This window comes from Danio rerio, chromosome 1 (assembly GCF_052040795.2).
Source record: "Danio rerio strain M-AB ecotype USA chromosome 1, GRCz13ab, whole genome shotgun sequence".
Classification (NCBI taxonomy): Eukaryota; Metazoa; Chordata; class Actinopteri; order Cypriniformes; family Danionidae; genus Danio; species Danio rerio.
Genome location: NC_141021.1, coordinates 19,922,501 through 19,942,419, shown reverse-complemented (window position 1 = coordinate 19,942,419; position 19,919 = coordinate 19,922,501). Strand labels below are relative to the sequence as shown.

The following is a 19,919-nucleotide window of genomic DNA, read 5'->3' as shown; positions in this document are numbered from 1 at the left end:
ACGAGAACTCCTCACAGCATGACAGATGCACGGCTTCAGCAGACCTCCTCATTCCTGCAGCACGAGAGCTTTATGATTGTTTATGAGCGCCAAAAGTGGCAGATCTGTTCGGCGAAAGATCTGACAGCATGTCACCGCATTCCTAAGGACTGTTTGGTGAAATATTTGACTGCATGTCACTGCATAACAATCGACTGAAACGATATAACTAGAGAAATCTCCACTGTGCAGTGATGGCGTAAGCGTGCCGGGCCATATATGGTGTGAGTGCGGGCAGTCGGGGGAGGAGGGAGATGGGACAAGCGTGCTTTGGCCCGGTTCGAGGCAACTGTACCTAGTGTGAGTACGGCCTTACTCTTTTACCAATCTGTTTGCCCTTATTTAAAGAAGGACCAAATGCTCCCTGAGCTAAGTAAATTTTACTCAGAGGATTTTGCTGTGTAAATGTTGAGGGAATTGTTATCTTTTGGGTGAATTGCTTTTTGTTTGTTTGATTTGTCCACCGCCGTTTTAAACATCCATTAATGTTTTACACAGATTTTAATGAATAAAGCATGTCAAACATCTTACAGTCTTTTTTCCTTTGCTGAAAAATCCTCCATCCTTAAATGGACATGCTACTTCCATAACTGTAGTGTATATTCATGTTTTTATTTAATTTATTACAACAAAGATCTCCTTTGGGTTTGCATCTTGAACTAAATTAAATTTGTTATGTAAATAGCCAGCGGACGATTAGACTGATTTAGCTGATAAAGCAGCTCTACAAACCTGAAATTCCTGTCCTCAGTAGCAGAAAGAACCTGAAAATGACTTGCATTTTAGTACATTAGCGCGTAAGACTGTTAACTTGTGATTCATTGAAAAGAGCGAGCAGTTAGTCTTTACTATCGCCTTCTCCGCAGACTCACTTGCTGGCTATTGTGATTAATTACAGCAAGATCTATTAATTACCATGGATCCTGGATGAGTCAGAAGCTCAGAGGCCATAAATGCGCACAGAATTTCTACTGTAGAGATGTGTTCACAAGAGCACCATTAAGAGAGAGAAAATGAGTGTGAACATGGGAAATGGGGATTGCAAGGAAATCTGTGGAGATGGAGAGAAAGAGACAAGAATGACAGCAAGCCGGTGATAAAGAGAGAGAGAGGAAGCGAGAGGCAGCAGAGACGACAGCCGTTTGGGAACCGGCTAAATTGCTTTGTGTATTTCATGGCCAGCTTCATCATCAAAGCTAATTACTAACAGCTCTCCAAAGCCCTCTATATTTATCCATCCATTGATCGTGTGCATGTGTGTGTGTAGCCCTAATTTTGCAAGGAAAGCGTATGCCTCTATTTCTAATGATTCTGATTTTTCTGTAAAATGAAATTTTGTCACTTTTATTTTGTTCTTTGACATTGTACGCCAATTAAGTACAAGTTAGTGCCCCCAGCCCCAGAGGAAATTATAGAGCAGAACAGCATTTCTCAAATATTTGATTTCAACGTCTCAATATTAGATTTCTCTTCCTTCAGTAGGATGTAAAAATATATATTTATGGATTTTGTAACATCTGTAAACATCTAATTTTCTATTCTGTAGTTACAATAAAGCTGTATATTTTCAAACATTTAAAAAAACTCTGTATCTGTATATTTTTAATTAGCTTTACTTTTAATTACATTTTTTTTATTAATTAAAGGTGCAGTAGAAATTCCAAGAGTTCAGTCAAAGCAGTGTGAATCAGCTTTCAGCTACTACGCCCCTCACTGCTGGAATCAGCTTCCAGAAATGATCAGATGTGCTCCAACATTAGGCACATTCAAATCAAGACTGAAAACACAGCTTTGCCTTTACTGAATGAGCACTGTGCTACGCCCGACAGATTGCACTATTATGTTTTTCTCTTCTCTTTCATTCTTTTATAACACATTTTATCTGTGTTTATGTTTTTTTATATAATTTGTATTATTTGTTTTTATTTTTCTTATATTTGCTTCTTTTATTCCTGTTTAGGTAAAGCACTTTGAATTGCCACTGTATATGAAATGTGCTATATAAATAAACTTGCCTTGCCTTGCCTTGCCTAGGTGATTGCCTTCAGAAACATTTTTTGTTGTGCTGGTTGAAAGTCTCTTCACATTTCGATAGTAATGAGTAAAGTAAATGACCTAAATGTATTTTTATATTCTGGGCAAGGTCAAAGACATTAGAATACACAAGACATGTCACTTGTATCTTTTTGAATGGGGAAAAGTGTAATGGTCAATATGGTGCATAAAGCCTGGTCTACTAGTGCCGAAGCCAATCATCGGTCAATATATGGTGAAAAAAACCCGCCTTCTAGTATATACCATCGATCACTATAGATTGACAATACTCTGGGGAAGGGGCTTGGACCAGACATGAGTTTCTGCAGATTTTGTGTAATTTGGACGTTTAGAAATGAATCTAAAGAGACATTTGTTGTTTAATTTTATTGGTGATTCCTAATATGAAACTCAATCGTAAGCTTTGCAAGCAATTTTGGAGAATTTGATGTTTTCGAGCATACTGCCCGAGAGGTTTTTCAAAGATTGCAGCTGATTGAAATGACTTGCCTCAAAGGGACTTTGGTAAGGCATAAGACTAAAAAACTTTCATCCAATGAAAATTTATTAGGCCAATAATTACCATAATTCTGATAATTAACCCAAATTGTCAGTTAGCAAATGTAGATTTGCCACATGAATGAAGCCACATTCATGAATCAATCAATCAATCCATATTAAAATGGAAGGATGACACCATGGCTGAACTATTTCTTTTAGACAGGTAATGTTATATTATAAAACAATTTTAGTCACGCAAAGCTTATGTAGATTGTGTTGTTTTATGAATGGGTTATAGGAAGTGTTGTTCAGCCATTGAAATCTTCCGATGAAAGTTGATGATGTGACTAATTTCAATTTCATACCTATTACAGCATCAATAATGTAGTTTTTACTTCGGTAACCAATAAACATGATTAAATAGCGCTATTCCTCCTAGCCTGTGTTACTGAGCTGAAGTTGATTTTATTTTCACATCCTATTGGTTAATTTTTGAACAGTGACAACCTGTGATGTTGTCTCTATATTGTTTGCCATGCTACTTTCAATATTCTGTCTGAAATAGCATGTACTGTAAGTATGGTTTAGTAATAAGTGTAATTTCTGCACTCTGGCGGCCAACCACTAAGCATGCAGTAGTCGCTTTAGGACAAAGCGTGTGAGAAAGTGAGACCATGCATAAAATATTGCACATTATGACAAGTTTTGCTTGCTACGCAACTAAAAGCGTGCTAGATTTAATATAGTTTTTTTTTGTTTGGAATTGTAGTATTATGAAGTATGACATGATCAAGGGGGTTGTCTACTGTCTTCTTTGATGTGCGCATTCGTGATTTCAGGAGGCATAGCTTTGGATGGCAGGGGTGGGACTGTGTTTCAAAGATATTATGCTAACAGATAAAATTTTGGTAGATCACCTGCTGCACCTTTAACTATACTTCAGGTTGTGATCCAGAAGCTTTAAAAACATCAATAAACCCACAAGTTATCAAATAAAATTTTTAACCAATAGAAAGCTTTATATTCACATTTAGATTTAGTCGTTTAGCAGATGCTTTTGTCCAACCTGACTTAAGCCTAGCTTATACTTCTGCGTCAAGTGATCAGCGTGACCCACAGCGTATGCAACGTGCGTAGCTTTGCATTCATACTTAAGCGCACTGCTTCTGTTGTCTGCAATAACACTTCCGAAACGCTAGCTGCAGTAGCTGTTTATGTACTTCTGTGTTAAGTTTCTTCGCTGGTGTTTAGTTTTTTCAGAACGCTTTCTCAATGTACAAGTGTTTCAAACTCGCTTATTTTGAGGCAGGAACCGGCGGACGTGCATTAACTTCAACCAAAAGGTAAACACAAAGCAAAAGTCTCCATCTGGAGCTCCTTGTTAATAGTCAACACTTGTAAACAGTCTCTCCAACGGACTCGCGCGGCTCTCAGTCCCGCCCACACTCGTCAGCGCTTCCAAGTTGACCAATCAGAGAGCTTGTGCTATGCGTCTTTGCGACTTTTAGTTACAGTTTTTGAGAGGTGCACGTCAGCAACGCCGACAGCCACGGCGAGGGCTATGGGTCCACGTGTAGGCTGCGCTGTAGCACACACATGCTCTTGACGCAGAAGTATAAATCAGCCTTTACAGTTGGGGAGGCATTCAGGAATTCAACAGCAAGAGGCAATACACACAATAAGTGCTAATTTATACAAAGAACCTGTTAGTGCTCAGAGAATTAGGAGAAAAATGTTTCTGTTGGTCCTTTGTCAAACCAACTTTGCATGTGCTCTTCATTTCTTGGAGTTTGTTCAAATTTACATTGTTTTGTAACACAGCTCATGTGTGTTTTTAGGACATCCAACAGCAGTGTGACTTTGTCCTCATGTGCGTCGATGGAGCCGTGTGTGTCAGATGAACATTTCCAGGCACACAGTCATGCTGAACACACCTTCAGGCGTATGGAGGCCTACCTGAGGACCAGGAAACTTTGTGACGTTGTGCTTCTCGCTGGAGATCGCAGAATACCGGCACACAGGTAATAAATAGTATACTCATTAACAGTTATTAAACCTGTTTTAGATGTGTTTTCATCAGTATAGCACTAAATATAGATTTAAATGATCTCTGATTTATTCTGAGCTTGTCCTCTTTTGACTACTTTCAGAGGTTATCAAACACATTTGACTGGATAGCTTTCTAGATATAGGGTAAATTGAGGGGAAAACACTATATTTTATTCATAAGCAAACAAAAAAGTTCTTTTGATAGCCAAAGTTTAGATATGTACAACAATGTACACTACATGTTAAATGTATATAATGTTAACATGATATAAATGCTGAATTAAAAACTCATAAGAAATAAAGAAATGAAACGAAAATGAAACTTTAAAAATATTCACCGAAAATAGTTTATAATGCTGTGTTCACACCAGACGCGGATGAAGCATCAAGCGCGAGTGGTTAACATGTTAAGTCAATGCAAAGATGTGAATAGACATCCTGTGGCACGATACACGCTAATGAGGCGGCGGAATGAATTGGATTTGAAGCGATTTGAGTGTTTTTTTTTTAGTCATTTGTGCCACCTCAATCACTCGAGTTAGAAAATCTGAACTATACCAGATATTCATGCCACGTTAACCAATCAGAAGCTTGCTCTTGGAAGGGAGTGATTATGACGTTGTGCCTATTGTTGGTGGCCTGGGAGAACTCCTCTAGCTGACAACAGCTCATCAAACTAGGCTCGGCTCAGTTGGAAGCACCGCTGAAAGCCTCCATTATCCAGGTATATTTTCTAGAGGAGTTGATAAAATCACAGAGCTGGGTGCACCTCTAAAAGGATCTAGTGCTCAGACCTGGCGCCAAATGAATATATACACTGTTTTTAGCCTTTCTTTAGCACATAAACATCAGGCAGAGTGTGTCACTGGGGAGTCACCTGGCAGACAGAAGCCCTGCCCATGATGTGAATCCGTATCTATTGTGAAGTGAATTTGACATGCAAATGAAACGAATTTAACGCACGAATGAAGTGAGTAAACCCAAAATATTGACGCGTCTGTTTGTGTGAACACAGCATAGGGGCTTTAATTTAACGATCTAAGCACAAAGTCTAAAGCACATGGCGCAAAAGCATTAGGGCATGACTGAATCCACTTTTGCTATTTTAATGATAGAAAAACAAATACAGTTTACGCCTTGTCGCATGCTCTAAGAGGATCGTGCTTATTCTCTTAGAGTCATGGGTGTGTTTTGAGCATAACATGCATTAAATCAGTCTCATCTCCCATTCCCTTTAAGAGTCAGTTGCTTCACGCCATGGCGCATTTGCTATTTACATGGTGGACTTTGTAAGTGGAAAACTGAATGCTTCACTAGCAAGAAAACAGTTAAACTGACCATCTGCGCGAGGATAAAAAAACGAGCCTCCTTCATTCGACCTCTTTATTTTCTCTTTACTTTACTTCTACTCTTTACTTTACTCCTTTACTTTCGTAGAGTAATGAAACAGTAGAAACTCACTCCACTGAAGACATCCATTATTCTATATATTTAATTTCATTTATTAAGCGCAAAACTATTTCTAAATTCAGTTCTAATCTCCTGCAAATGAACAAATGAACAATAATAACGAAATGTGGTCAAAAATGAAGCAATGTCTAAACACACTTAATTCAGAGTCCTCTGCCCCATATAGTGACGCATACGTCTCCAAATCCCACCAAACCCTTAAAAACAACAAGGTGGAAAACATGAAAATTACAGTTGCGCTGGTCTGAAAATAGCAACAAATCACTCTATGCCTGTCTTGCGCCTTATTGCGTTTGTTTTTTGTTTCTTTTTACTGTAAGGTATGTCAATTACACAATCTTATCTCCCAATATTTGATTGAAATATCAGGAAAAATGTATACCCTCTTATTGACCCTTTTTTAACAGAAAATGGACAGAAGAGAATGATTTGTTTACTGCTTTATTTCACTGTATATTTTTTCTCACCAACTAAAAATATACCAGTTTGCAGCAAATAATGGTGGATCTTTCCTAATGAAGCATTACTTAGTTGAACCAAATGACCTCAAACTGAAATACACCAACTTTTGTAAACTCACTGACAGGTTTTTCCTCCATTGTGAGGTCTTTGACACAAGATATGTGAGAGGAATCAGTCCATGTTGCTGAATCATAAATGCCCTGGAGATGCTTGAGATGAGTGATGGTAGTTACAGTTTGCTGCTGAATCTAGCAGCCACGGCACATTTATAGCACACTCTATTGTCAGCAAGTATTGCAGTTTCTGAATTTTACAAAAAACTTTAGACTTTTGAAACGGTGGTGGTATTATTTTGAGTGTGCTTTTTGATAGAGTGTATTGTCTGCTATGGAAACTGAATAGGAAGAACAAGATGTTTATGTAGTGCTTCTGAAAAGGAAAGAAATAATGAGAGGGTAGATGCAGACTTCCATAACAAACATTTGCCATACGTGAACGACAGCATTCATAACAAAAATGAAAGTGCAGTAACTCCTACCACAGCTCCTTTTCAACAACTGCTCTTTTCTGACAGTTAAAGGCAATGCATCAATATATTAACGTCATATCAGAGTCATGAATATTTGAATATTCTTTCACTTAGTTATGTTGTTTTCACTTAGTTACGCAGTTTAATTGAAGGAACAGACGTTGTTAGATTGAACCTACTGTATATTTTCTGATGGCTGATAATAAAGTGAGCTATATACATTAAATCCGGTTAAAGGTCTAGTTGACACAAAAGCTCTGTCATCATTTACCCTCCACCCACTTATTTTAAACCTGTTGTTGCAAACACAAATACTTAGTGCTCATCTTACTGGATTTTTCTGTTTCGTTTGACATGATTAGCCACCAAATTCTCTTGCCAACCCTTAGGACAATGGGAAACTTATGAACTTTACTAGTAGTTCAGTTCTTACGACTCAGGTAGGCCATTCATCGTATCTTTGAGGGGTGAATGTCTGAGCCATACAATCTTGCTATTGGAGTGCCTCAAGGTGTAAAATTTGTCCAATTATTCCCGCAAACAAGTCCTAGGGTGTTCAATATTTGTTGGTGTTATTTGTTGCATTTTGCACTTAAAACGCACCACACATTCTCTATTAGAGACAGGTGGGAACTGCAGACAGGCCAGTTAAGTACCTGTATCCTCTTTCTCTGCAGCAAAGACTTTGTAACGTGTTTAGATTGTGGTTTTGCATTGTCTTGTTAAAATATGGATAGGTGTCCCTGAAAAAGAAGGCAGCACACTTGTGTGCCAGCATTACTATGTACTTTTCAGCATTAATGGTACCATTGCAAAAGTAACCTTTGCCAAGGGCACTGACACAACCGCATACCATGACAGACCCTGGCTTTTGGATTTGTTGATAGTAACAGTCTGGATGATGCTTTTCTTCTTTGGTATGTACACAGTGTCATTTTCTCCCAAAAAATACCTGAAATACTGATTCATCTGGCCACAGTACAGGTTTCCAGTGTGTAATGGTCCATCTCAGACGCTTTCCCGCCCAGAGAAGTCAATGGTGCATCTGGTCACTGTCAACATAGAGCTTTCTTTTGGCACAGTACAGTTCTAACTGGCATTTGTGGATGTATCGATGTATTTTGGTACTTAACAAAGGTTTGCCAAAGTAGCCCTGAGCCTACGTGGTGATCTCGCTTATAGATAAATGATCATTCTTGATGCAGTGCCGCCTGAGAGTTTGGAGATCATAGTAGTTCAGCTTAGGCTTGCTTCCTTGTCCTTTACACACTGAAAGTCCTCCAGATCATCATCTGTTTCAAGTGACATCATTATTTACCTGATTACTTGCCCCGAATTGCTCCTGTCACAACTTTTTTTTGAAATGTGCTGCAGGTCTGAGTGACAGTAAAGGATGCATATTTACAATTAAAATGAAGTGACCAGACAAATATGAAATATTGTGTTCATATTGACGGCAATGAAATAAAAGTCTAAGTAAATTTGGAAGTCACTACTTTCTTATTTTCAGTTGTATTTTCCACACTGTCCCAATTTTTCCTGATTTGACGTTGTACATACTGTAGCATCACCTGGTTCTTTTATCCAGAAACATGCCTTTTTCTACCATTGCTGCACTGATGCAGCAAACTCTACATCTCATTCCAGCGGGATAATCTGACAATCGCTGCTCGGGTATCAGCATGCCTCACAGATATCTCCTCCTGGACCATCATCGTCAACTCAATCTTGTCAAAACAGAGCTGATGTAATCCCGCCCGACCCAACTCTTGACCATAACTTCACCATACAGCTGTACATCTCGACCATAGCTCCTAGGAACATATAGTAGTTCTTGATGATCAGCTGAACATTACAGACCACATTTACTAGAACTGTCTAATCATGCAGATTCACTCTATATAATATTAGGAATATTACACCCTTCCTATCCTAGCAGGCACACAACATCATAAGATGTTAATATTAGGTTAGATTTAGGTCATGAAGTCAGGTGACCAAAATTCAGTGCCTAGCCAGCGTCAATTTTTTTATTTTTTTTACATTCAATATCAATTAATTAATTCGTTTTTTTTTTTTTTTTTTTTTTTTTTTTTGATTTTAGGTTGTGTTGGAAAGCTACCAAAATCCAACATCTGAGAGATGTCATAGTGGTAACGTCCACACAAAATTAAGGTGTAACATGATTAGACATTGATATTTGGTTGATTTTAAGTTCATTTTAGGTTGCAAATTGGATATTGATTTCGGCCTGACCTTGGATTCTGGCGTCAACGCGATTTTCAATTTCAAACAAAATCCAATGTCCCCATGACGTTGGGGTACAACATCAATATGACTTCATGTTGATGTCCTGTGCATGCAGGGATTAGAACATGCTGCTTAATTGCTCAATTATAGAAATGCTTTCTTTGCTGGCTTTCCAATGAACAAAGCCCATCAAGTCTTTGCAAATGATTTGGAATACAGCAGTGAGAGTGGTCTTTAATGAACTACAAAAAGCTTTTCACACCTTTATTCATTAATCTACAGTGGCCACCAGTTTCAAACTGTAAAAAATAAAATAAAGATCTAGCTGCTTCATATTTTTTAGTAGAGTAAAAATTTCTAGTCATCCTAACTTTATCAGCCAAAATAAATTTTGTATAACTGAAAATTGTTCATTGAAACCCCATTTATGTATATAAAAAAAGTAAAACATTTATTGTCAGGTCTTTTTGTAATACAATTGTTTTTTAAAATTCGCAGTTTGTATCAGATTCAAAGCGATGCTATTCACATACAAACTAACCAATGACTCTGCATCTCTTTATCTGTGTCATGGAAGTACAGCTTATTTATACACTCATTCAAGCTGTGAATGCATCTACAAGCAATGGTTTTAAACCTAGAGGGAAAAAAAATCAATCTTAGATTGATAATGCTTCATTATTATATATGTATTATTATACACTTTGCAGAACACAGTGGTATCAAGAATGAACATTGCATAGGGGTGTCAAAATGGAACACCGCTTTCACACCTTTACACATGAACAGGAAATGTAACTTTCAAATACGTCCTTTGTGGCTACATCTAGCTAGAGAGCTGCATAAATATAAATTTTCCATCACACTTGAACACACTTTTTTAAGCTTATGTGCCAGGAAGGACAAAATGTTGATTTGTGGTACTATCCCAAAGGGGCACAAATCAATTGCAAGGACTCTCACCTTTAATGTTCCATCCTTGTGGAATGACTTTTTCTGGCCACTTTTAAGAAACCGCTGAAGACGCATTTCTTTCATCAACAATCCAGCAATAGCCCTCTCTATGTTTTTTTAATGTTTGCCCTGCTTGGTTAAAAACTGCTAAAACGCTAAACTAACCTAGATTTGTCACTTCATCTATATATTGTTGATTGTCTGGTAATTTGAACAACATAGGCTCATTCTGAAAATGTACCCGTATATATATTTCTGGAGATTGCAAAATATGTATGGAATGTATGGCTGCATTTCGTCTTTAAAAAGAACACTGCGGGGCGGTATGATGATGTTCCTTTTCGGCCTTACCAGCTGATCGCTTACTGTGATGACAGGGTTTGAGTCCGGCGAAGAACAGTTTCCAGAAAGCAGGTAAGACAAAAACAAAAAACAAAAAAAAATCAATAAACAAATAATAGGGTAAGAAATCTGAAAAAGTGGTAAAAAATCATGCCGCAAGGGCTTTTGTTTTTTTCTGGATTACTTTTGAAAACAGTGTTGGTTGGGTTTAGGGAGGTGGGTGCTGGTCAATCGGTGCTTTTTAAAACACTATCAGTTGGGTTTAGGAAAGTAGGAGAGTAGGTCAGTTGATCAGTCAGTCAGTAAGTCAGTCAACAGTGGCCTCTGGTGGATTTATGCAAGAAGCGCAGGCACGAATGGCACTCGTGAGAGAAATTAGAGATCTTAAAAAGCGTACACAGCGGCCTCTGGTGGATTTGTGAAAACAAAATCTACCAGAAATGTATATAGGGGTACGTTTTCAGAATGAGTTTGGGTTTGATTTGAAGTGTTTAATTATTCTCACTTTAGTAGGTGGAGGATAAAAGCATCTGCTGTATGAATGCTTGTAAATGCTGAGTTTCTTCTGTTGAAAATAAAATAAGATTATTCATAAATATGAATTATGTTGGCAATCTGTTGCCTTTGTTTTCCATAGTGATGTTCTTTATTTTACTGTTAATGGCTACTGGTTACCAACAAACAAATTAAAACATTGTCTTTTTTGTTAGAGAAACTTAAAAAGGTTTGGAACCACTTAAGGGTGGGGAAATGGTGAGGAAATTTTGAACTATGGGTGAACTATCCCTTTATCATTTAAAATTTAAAGAAGATGGCAAAAATGCAATTATAGCTCTTAAATTTTTATAACATGAATTTGTCTATGTTTTCACTATGTATCTCACATGTAATGGTCTACTAAATTGATCACATCCTGTTCATAACCATTATCTTAAGCACTCAAATCACTTTATAAAATTCAAAACATCACTATCTGTGTAACAATATCCTGAGAGAAATGTATTTTGTGTATTGTACCAAGTACCTGTAAAGAGAGAGAAATAATGAGAGAAGGAGAAGAGGCGGAACATAGTTGTTTTCAGTCTACGCATTAGTGTGAGCACGCAAATGTGTAGGCATGACAAATTACACACACACATACAATTATCTTTACTCAAATAGACTCAGAAAGATGAATAATAATAGCATCAAGGAAATGAATGATGAAGCTTTTCTCTTTGTGGCTTTTTGTCAGATACTTTAATAGAAAAATGTAAAATAGGAAGCACAGGAAATATTTGATTTACTGGTTAAATGGTACAAGAATAAAAAATTGAATTAAAAAATGTATTTTTCATATTTAAACTAAAACATACAAACAACATAAAAACTTAAAACGATATCAATTTAAAAGCCTAATAATTAGTTTTTGATGTATTATTTATCAAAGTGATCACGTTTGTGGAAAGTATACAAATATTGGCAGATATTTAATCTTAAAAATAAAGATAAGTCTATACTATATAAGTCTTATACTATATGTAAGGTCACATTATAATACACTATAAACAATATAATGTTAGTTTGAGGTTTCTTGCTACATAAACATAGTGTTACTTTGCATTATCTTCTTTTTGGGATCGACTATTGCATTTCATAGCATTGTATCGTATTGTATCATATATCAAATCATATATCAATCAGATCATATCATCTCATATCATATATGGCTATTTGGAAAATTCTTATAGGACAGTTGCAACATTCTAAATAACACAAGCTCATCCTGGTACTTAGAATCATCTTGACCGGTGGTCCACTTAATTGGTACTGGGCCGCACAAGAAATCATTAATTATTTCTGTTTTATTTATTATCTATAAGTATCTATAAGTCTGAACGATCTTTTATTTTGGAAAGTCTTTTATTTAGAAAAATGACCGTATTCTCTTGCTTACATTTCGTTCACTTGAGCGCCCAAATTTAACCCACAAGCAGCAAAAAGGGTAAGGAATATCTTTGGAAAGTTTATTTGTAAAGGGGAAAATGCCTTGGGAAGGACCTGCAAACTGCCAAGGAATAAATCCGCAACCCATTTGTCAACAAATCAGGTGAATCTAGCATGTCTGTGCAGGAAGATCAACTGCTGGAGATCCCATAAGATGACGGGCTTTTAGGGGTTGTTAGCATATGGCTTCTTTTCTAGACTTGACGCAAGTTCGTTATTTCCAGTGAAGGTGCGCAGCCTGTGAAGCGGCATGAAGGCTGACTTCGCCTGGCACCGCGTTGCGTACCTCTGCTGACTGTGCGCACACCTCATAAAACGGATGAGGCTTTTATACTTGACGCGGTCGCGCAGGCTTGACGCGATTGCGCCTTCCAGATGCACGCAGTTGAATCAATGCCACAAGCACACTGCGAGTTGCGTGACAAGAACTGATCAATCAACTTCAGCTTGTGTGGAATAAACACATTTCGGTAGAGTAATTACCTCAGACAAACACAGAACACCCAAACCCTGCAGTGCTTTGTAATTGTTCTCTATAAATAAAATTTGTATAATAGTGACAGCAATGTTGATGGTCGCCTAGCAACCTGTGAATACCCCCCACACACACACACTTTCTGCTCTGAGGTTAAATTTTAAAAGAGTTGACTGGTTCGTGGTGAAAAAAAAAGTTGAGGATGACTGATCTTGACTATCAGTAAATACATTCACACTGATATACATACATCCACATTCATATTTATATTCTTGTCTGTCACACTTTGGTTTTTGACTGTTTGGTGCCATTTTGTGACTAAATAATACATAAGTTGTAATGCATAAGTGTATGCTTTAATCTGCTGGTTATGTTTCTGTCACCTTTACATGTTTAACTGTTCGGCGCCATCTTGTTACTGAATAATAGGTTAATGTGTATGCTTGTTTGAATGTACTTTTACTTGTTTGAAATTAATATGTTTGCCAATTGATATTTATACTTGGATGTCACATTTAACCACTCCAGACACAATAACTGTCTTGCTGTGAGACAAAAGTGCTAGCCACCAAGCCACTGTGCCAACCCTACCCTCACGGTAATTACAATAAGCTTGCTCAATTGTTTAAGGACTGGCTTTGACCCTTCCAGTATGACAGACAGCTTTTATGTTTAGCAGCTCTAAATTGCACTAAATTGAAACATTCAATGTCAATATTATTCATGAGTAGGTGTGGCCTTTGACAAGTGAACCCTTCTTTGCAGATACAGTATAGTGACAGGCTTTTAATGCCCATTTGTCATTTGAGAGTTTCTAGATTTATGACGAGTGTCATGGAGTGTCTGTTACGAGGACTGTGGCTTATTTAAGATCTTGGACTGAAACATAATCTATTCTAACTGTGTGTGTGTGTGTGTGTGTGTGTGTGTGTGTGTGTGTGTGTGTGTGTGTGTCTGTGTGTGTGTGTGTGTGTCTGTGTGTGTGTGTGCAAAAGTGCATTCATATATTTTCAGGGCATCTGAATCAGGCAGTTGTTGTGTTCGTCCCCCAACTGTTTCACAGCTTTCCACTGATGCTGTTTTTGCTGTTTCCTGCTTTGTTTCCTGAGATCTAATTCCAGCTCAGAGAGTTTGTTCCTTTTTATTGTCAGTTTTTAGTGCATCGAAATTAAGTCATACCCGTGTCTGTGGTATTTATTTGTATGGAAAAAATTATTAATAAAAGAAAGAACATTTTTGAATTTAATAACACACTCAGTTGGCTGTCACGTATTTCTCACCATGTAAAAAAAATAATAGATTGTTTATAAATTAATTTGAACAGATTTGAATGACACATTTTACACTTTCTTAAAATGATGAAATAAAATTCTACAGGAATTACTGATAATATATATATGTGTGTATGTGTGTGAAAGTGTGAGTGTGTGTGTGTGTGTGTGTGTATACATACACGGTACCTCTGTGGCTGCATAGTAAACATATAGGCAAAGGCGAATGAATAGAATGGTCAAAGACAGACCACAGACCACCTCCAAAAAGCTCTAGGAACATCTTGCTGCTGATAATGTCATTGTACATCATTCCACAGTCCAGCGCACTCTTCACAAAAAACAGCTTAATGTAAGGTGATGCAGAAAAAGCCTTTTCTGTGTTCTGCCAACAAGCAAAGTCATTTGAGGTTTGCAAAAGCTCATCTGGACAATCCTAAATCATTTTGGAAAAAGTGTGGGTAACACAATCGCCTCACAGCAAGAAGGTCGATGGTTCTATACCCTGGCTGGCTTAGTTGGCATTTCTGTGTGGAGCTTGCATGTTCTCCCAGTGTTTGCTTGGGTTTGCTCCAGTTCCCTCTACACGTCCAAAGACATGTGGTACAGGTGAATTGGGTAAGCTAAATTAACTGAAGTGTATGTGTGTGAAAGAGTGTGTGTGGATGTTTTCAAATGTTGGATTGCAGCTGGAAGGGCATCCGCTGTGTAAAACATTTGCAGAATAAGTTGGCAGTTCATTCCACTGTGGTGACCTCTGGTTAATTAAGGGACTAAGCCAAAAAGAAAATGAATGAATGAATACTGTGGACAGATGAAACTAAGATGGAGTTTTTTGTTCACAACCACAGGTGCTTTGCATGACAAAAAAGAAACTGCTCCGTATTGTACAAAATGGTGGAGTGTCCGTCATCCTGTGTGCTTGTGTGGTGAGCAAAAGTACTGGAAACCTTGTTAGAGTTGAGGGTCCCATGGATCCAATATCCGCAGATTCCTAAGAACAATGTTCTGAGATCAGTCAAGTTACGGCAGGGTTGGATATTTCAGCAGGACAATGAACCCAAAATGCAGTTCCAGATATACTATGAAATTCATGCTCAGACAGAATACAATATTCTTGAATGGCCAGTCCAGTCCTCAGACTTGAACATCATTGAAAATGTATGGATTAATTTGAAAAAAAAAGTTCACATTCGGCACCCACTTTTTAGCAAATACAAATATAAAATATTAATGTCATTATTGGAATGCCCAAATTTTTGCTGTTTTTGTTGTTGATTTAAATTGCATTGCATGCGATAAATGTTATGTCTGAATTGAAATGTGGCTTTTTCCATGGAGGATAAAATATACTCAAATTAAATCGCTGCTTCGAAAGACCAGCAAACTACAACTTGCAATTTGATAATTATCAGGGATGCCCAAAAATTAGCATACATCTGTATATAATTACAATTTTGAAAGCATGTCTGGTATATTGGTAGATTTATCGAAAATATTATTGAGGCAAAATGTTTTAAATTTACATTGTATATTGTGATTTTCGACACAGACTCAAATAATTTTTAATCCTGTAATAATTTTTCCAGTTAACATGTAATTATATTTGATAATATATATACTAAAGTCTTCAGAGAGGACTAAATATAGACTTTTATGTGTAATAATTTGATTCTTTTATTAGAATTGCTAATTCTGTTAGCAAAAAAAATTGCTAATTCTGCGCTACATCAATTCTGTGCTACTTCAAAACGCATAGGAAATGCTATCAAATAATTCACTGCTAATGTGCTGTAGTTCAGTAATAAAAGACATTTCAAAATGCTTTATAGACTTCATTTTCACATGAACATGTTTATGCACGACAGTAGTTCACTCTTGGGAATTTCAGTGATAATTAAATTCCATCTTATGAAAAATGCAAACGACGTCACCTTTGCTAAACACCCCATTTGTTTTGACTTGTAAATAAACCACCAGTGCGTTTTCATCTTCAGCATTTACTGCTAAAGCACTATAGGGTCTTTTTGTGTCAGCTCTGATCCAATCAGACGCATTGTAGCTGCTATACTGTCAATTGGAATTAATGTGTTAATAACATTGTAGTGTATTAATTGCATGTGTTAAATTTGACAGATTTCAGAATCATAAGTGACAGAAAAAAATCCTCAATGTGGATTTGTGGTGATTTTGCTGCACCTTGGCATTCAATCTGTTTATTCTCTCTGATCTGTTCATCCTCTCCTTCATTACGTTCTCCTCTGTTTGTGTGCGTTGATGGCATAGTTCTGCTGATTGCAAAGCCTTAGGCAGCTGGAAGGTTCTGCTGGTGTTTTATTTATAATGATGCACAAATGCACACATATACATGGTATAGCAAATAAATAGCCTTTGTACGTTTATTTCTAACTAGAACACCATCTACAACCTAAAATCTTGCTTTTCAGGCTGCTATTTGAATCAAGCTGAATCTTTAATTTGAGTAAGAAAAACAAAACAAAACAAGAGAAAACTGCTAGACTATTGCATTCGGGGTGTAAGGGGAAAGGTTTTAAAGCAATCTGCTCTGTGATGAGGAAAAGGGAAGAGAGAGTGAAGGATAGTGGCGAGGGCAAATGCTGAGTGTTACTCCTGCTGCTAAATGAGTCTCACAGCCTCTAATGTGCTTTCACTCCCCGCTTCTCTCCTCGAGCCTCATTTGTGCTCCCTTTCTTTCTCTTTTCTTCTCTCCTCTCATTACTTCTCCTTTGTCATAATTCCTGCATGTGTTTTCGCCATTACACTCCTGAGATTTTTTTGTAACTCTGCACTTAAATGGAGTGCCGGAGCTAGTTTTGGAGCTCTAACAACAAATTGTTATCATTTAATATTTATGTGGTTTTTAGATTTATTCAAAGATTTTAGTTTGGAATTAATTATTGCTTTAAATTTCATGCCTTTTTTTCATGCCTTTTTTTTCTAAACTTGACAAATTTGTGTATTTTTAAAGAAGCAACCATTCTTTGGATTGTGCAAGGGGTCAACCCAATTTGATTACATTTCATTCATTAATTTTCTTCCACTTATCTGGGGCTGGGTAGCGGGGGCAGCAGTTTCTAACTTCCCTCTTCCCAGACATTCCTCCAACTCTGCCAGGGGGATTCCAAGGCATTCCCAGGCCAGCCGAGAAGGCATAGGCCGTCTACCTTGTCCTGGGTCTTCCCCAAGGTCTCTCCCTGTTGGGATATGTTTCGAACACCTTCCTAGATACACGTCTGGGAGGCATCTGAAACCGATGCCCGAGCCACCTCAGCTGGCTTCTCTCAATGTGGGGGAGCAGTGACTACTCCAAGCTCCTCCTGGATGACAGAGCTCCTCATCCTATCTATAAGGGTGCACCCTGCCACCTTTTGAAGAAAACTTATTTTGGCTGCTTGTATCTGAGATCTTGGCCTTTCGGTTATGACCCAAAGCTCATGAGCATAGGTGAGAGTAGGAATGTAGATTGACCAGTAAATCTGTAAATTGCCTTTCTGCAGGATCAGGGGGGCGCAAGTCGGAGCACTCATTCTGATCCCCAGGCTCTGCGTTGGTTGGGGAGATTCCTAATTCACCCAAGACAAACAGTAACAATTAGCTAAAGATTGCTAATGAAAATTCTGTCCATTGCAACCTGCAGAACCTGCCTATTCAGTTTCTTTTTAAATGCATAAATAATTGCCTTTTGGCCGAGCTCCTTCTTTAGTTGAAGTTCAGTTAAGTTCAGTTCAGTGTAGTTTTAATTTCACTACTGAAAGTCCAAACACTGAAGTACAAATCCTCAAATCCAAACACTGAAGAAAAAGTCCCAAACTACGCAAACCAGTGGCAACAGTGGCGAGAAACTTCACCAATCGACAAAAGTGAAGGAAAATCCTTGAGAGAAACCAGGCTCAATCACAAAATACCATCAGCTTGTTTAATTAATATTATAAGCAGGGAAATCCGTTTTTATGCAAACTTTGGGCAACATCGTTAAAATGGGAAATACATTTTTAGCCTACAATTTTGTGAAACTGCACAATTTGACTTTTTATTAAACATATGTTTAAATGCAATTTTTAGGTAAAATGCCAACAACATTTCCTTTTTACATTAATAATAGTTTTAGGGGCATATTAACAATGAATAAAGGACTATTTGTGCAGTTCCTTGCACAACACCAAATGGAATACATGTGACCAAGATAGAGTTTTATAAGTTTAAAATGTTTTTAAAACAGTGCATGTTTGTAAAAACATAAGTTTTAGATGGTAAAAACGCTGTAATTCATCACCACAGCCAAATGTACTTTTATAAAAGAAAATGCTTCAATCCTGGTTTGTGGTTGTTAAATCAGTTTTTTTAGTGCATTAACATAATAGATATTCATACAGCAGTGGATATTAACGTGTATCCTGTCACATTTGCTGCGCAAAAGCAGCGCAAAATTAAACGTGCAGGCTATTTGTGTGTGTGTGTGTGTGTGTGTGTGTGTGTGTGTGTGTGTGTGTGTGGTGGGGGGGGGGGTTCTCCTTATGTATGTGTGTGTGCGTGAACTTTGTAATGATATTGAGTGTGACTTGACTTGAATTAACTCCAAGACAAATACATCAAATAATCATTGGGAAAGTTCTTACTGTAGTATTTCTCACAACCGAGATCTGCTTCCTTCATGTCTGTCACTGTGCTGTTTATCTTATGTAGCCCTAAACTGAGGCACTCTTTGTCTGGCATGTAGGAATGGTGGGCGAGGAGAACAGTAGGGCACAGGCAACAAAAACAGCTACAATGTGTTCAGAGCAAAGCAATTCCAATATTCTGAAAGGTATGACAAATAATCTGATGGGTGTTTTGAGCTGAAACTTTACAGACACATTCTGGAGACAAAATAGTCTTATCTTAAATCTTAAAATAACGGGTAAAATAGGTGCTCTTTAAATACACATATTGTATTTACTCACACATCACCCTCACTCAAGCAGTTCTAAAGGTTTTTCTGTTAAACAAAAAAGAAGATATTTTGATGTTTCAAGTCATTTTATTATAGAAAAAAGTTTCAACATTTCTCAAAAAATCCATGTGTTCAAAAGAAAAAAAGAAACCAGGTTGGTAAAAAATGTATTGGTAATTGATAATTTTAGCAAGCTAATTTTTAGCTAGCCTAATGTAAAGGACATACTGTGAGTAAAACAAGTTTTTAAAAAATGTAATAAAGCAAAAGCCATCATACATGTAAGCTGAAAAGTAAATTTCTTATTCATTCATTCATTCATTTATTTTCTTTTCGGCTTAATGATTATATTAATTCGGGGTCGCCACAGCGAAATGAACCGCCAACTTATCCAGCACGTTTTTACGCAGCTGGCTGATTTTACTTTCAGCCTCAACCCATTTCTGGGAAACATCCATAAATACTCATTCACACTCATACACTATGGACAATTTAGCCTACCCAATTCACTTGAACCGCATGTCTTCTGACTGTGGGGAAAACCGGAGCACCCGGAGGAAACCCACGTGAACACAGGGAGTACATGCAAACTCCACACAGAAATGT

General features: G+C 37.4%; 1 protein-coding gene and 1 long non-coding RNA gene across 5 annotated transcripts in view; one reads left to right on the top strand and one right to left on the bottom strand.

Moving 5' to 3' along the window:
• Window positions 1-19,919, top strand: part of klhl5 (kelch-like family member 5) — a 132,124-nt gene that overhangs the window by 65,872 nt on the left and 46,333 nt on the right. For all 4 annotated transcript variants that reach the window (XM_087235994.1, XM_087235993.1, XM_087235992.1 and 1 more), the window contains 1 exon segment: window positions 4,413-4,595. In XM_087235994.1, coding sequence (XP_087092120.1) covers window positions 4,453-4,595 — 143 coding nt within the window. In that variant the 5' untranslated portion in view covers window positions 4,413-4,452.
• Window positions 12,199-19,447, bottom strand: LOC147846787 (uncharacterized). The gene is made up of 3 exons (XR_015476507.1): window positions 15,554-19,447; window positions 15,068-15,444; window positions 12,199-14,691 (listed from the first exon to the last, which is right to left on the bottom strand). It is a non-coding gene; the product is annotated as an uncharacterized LOC147846787 (long non-coding RNA).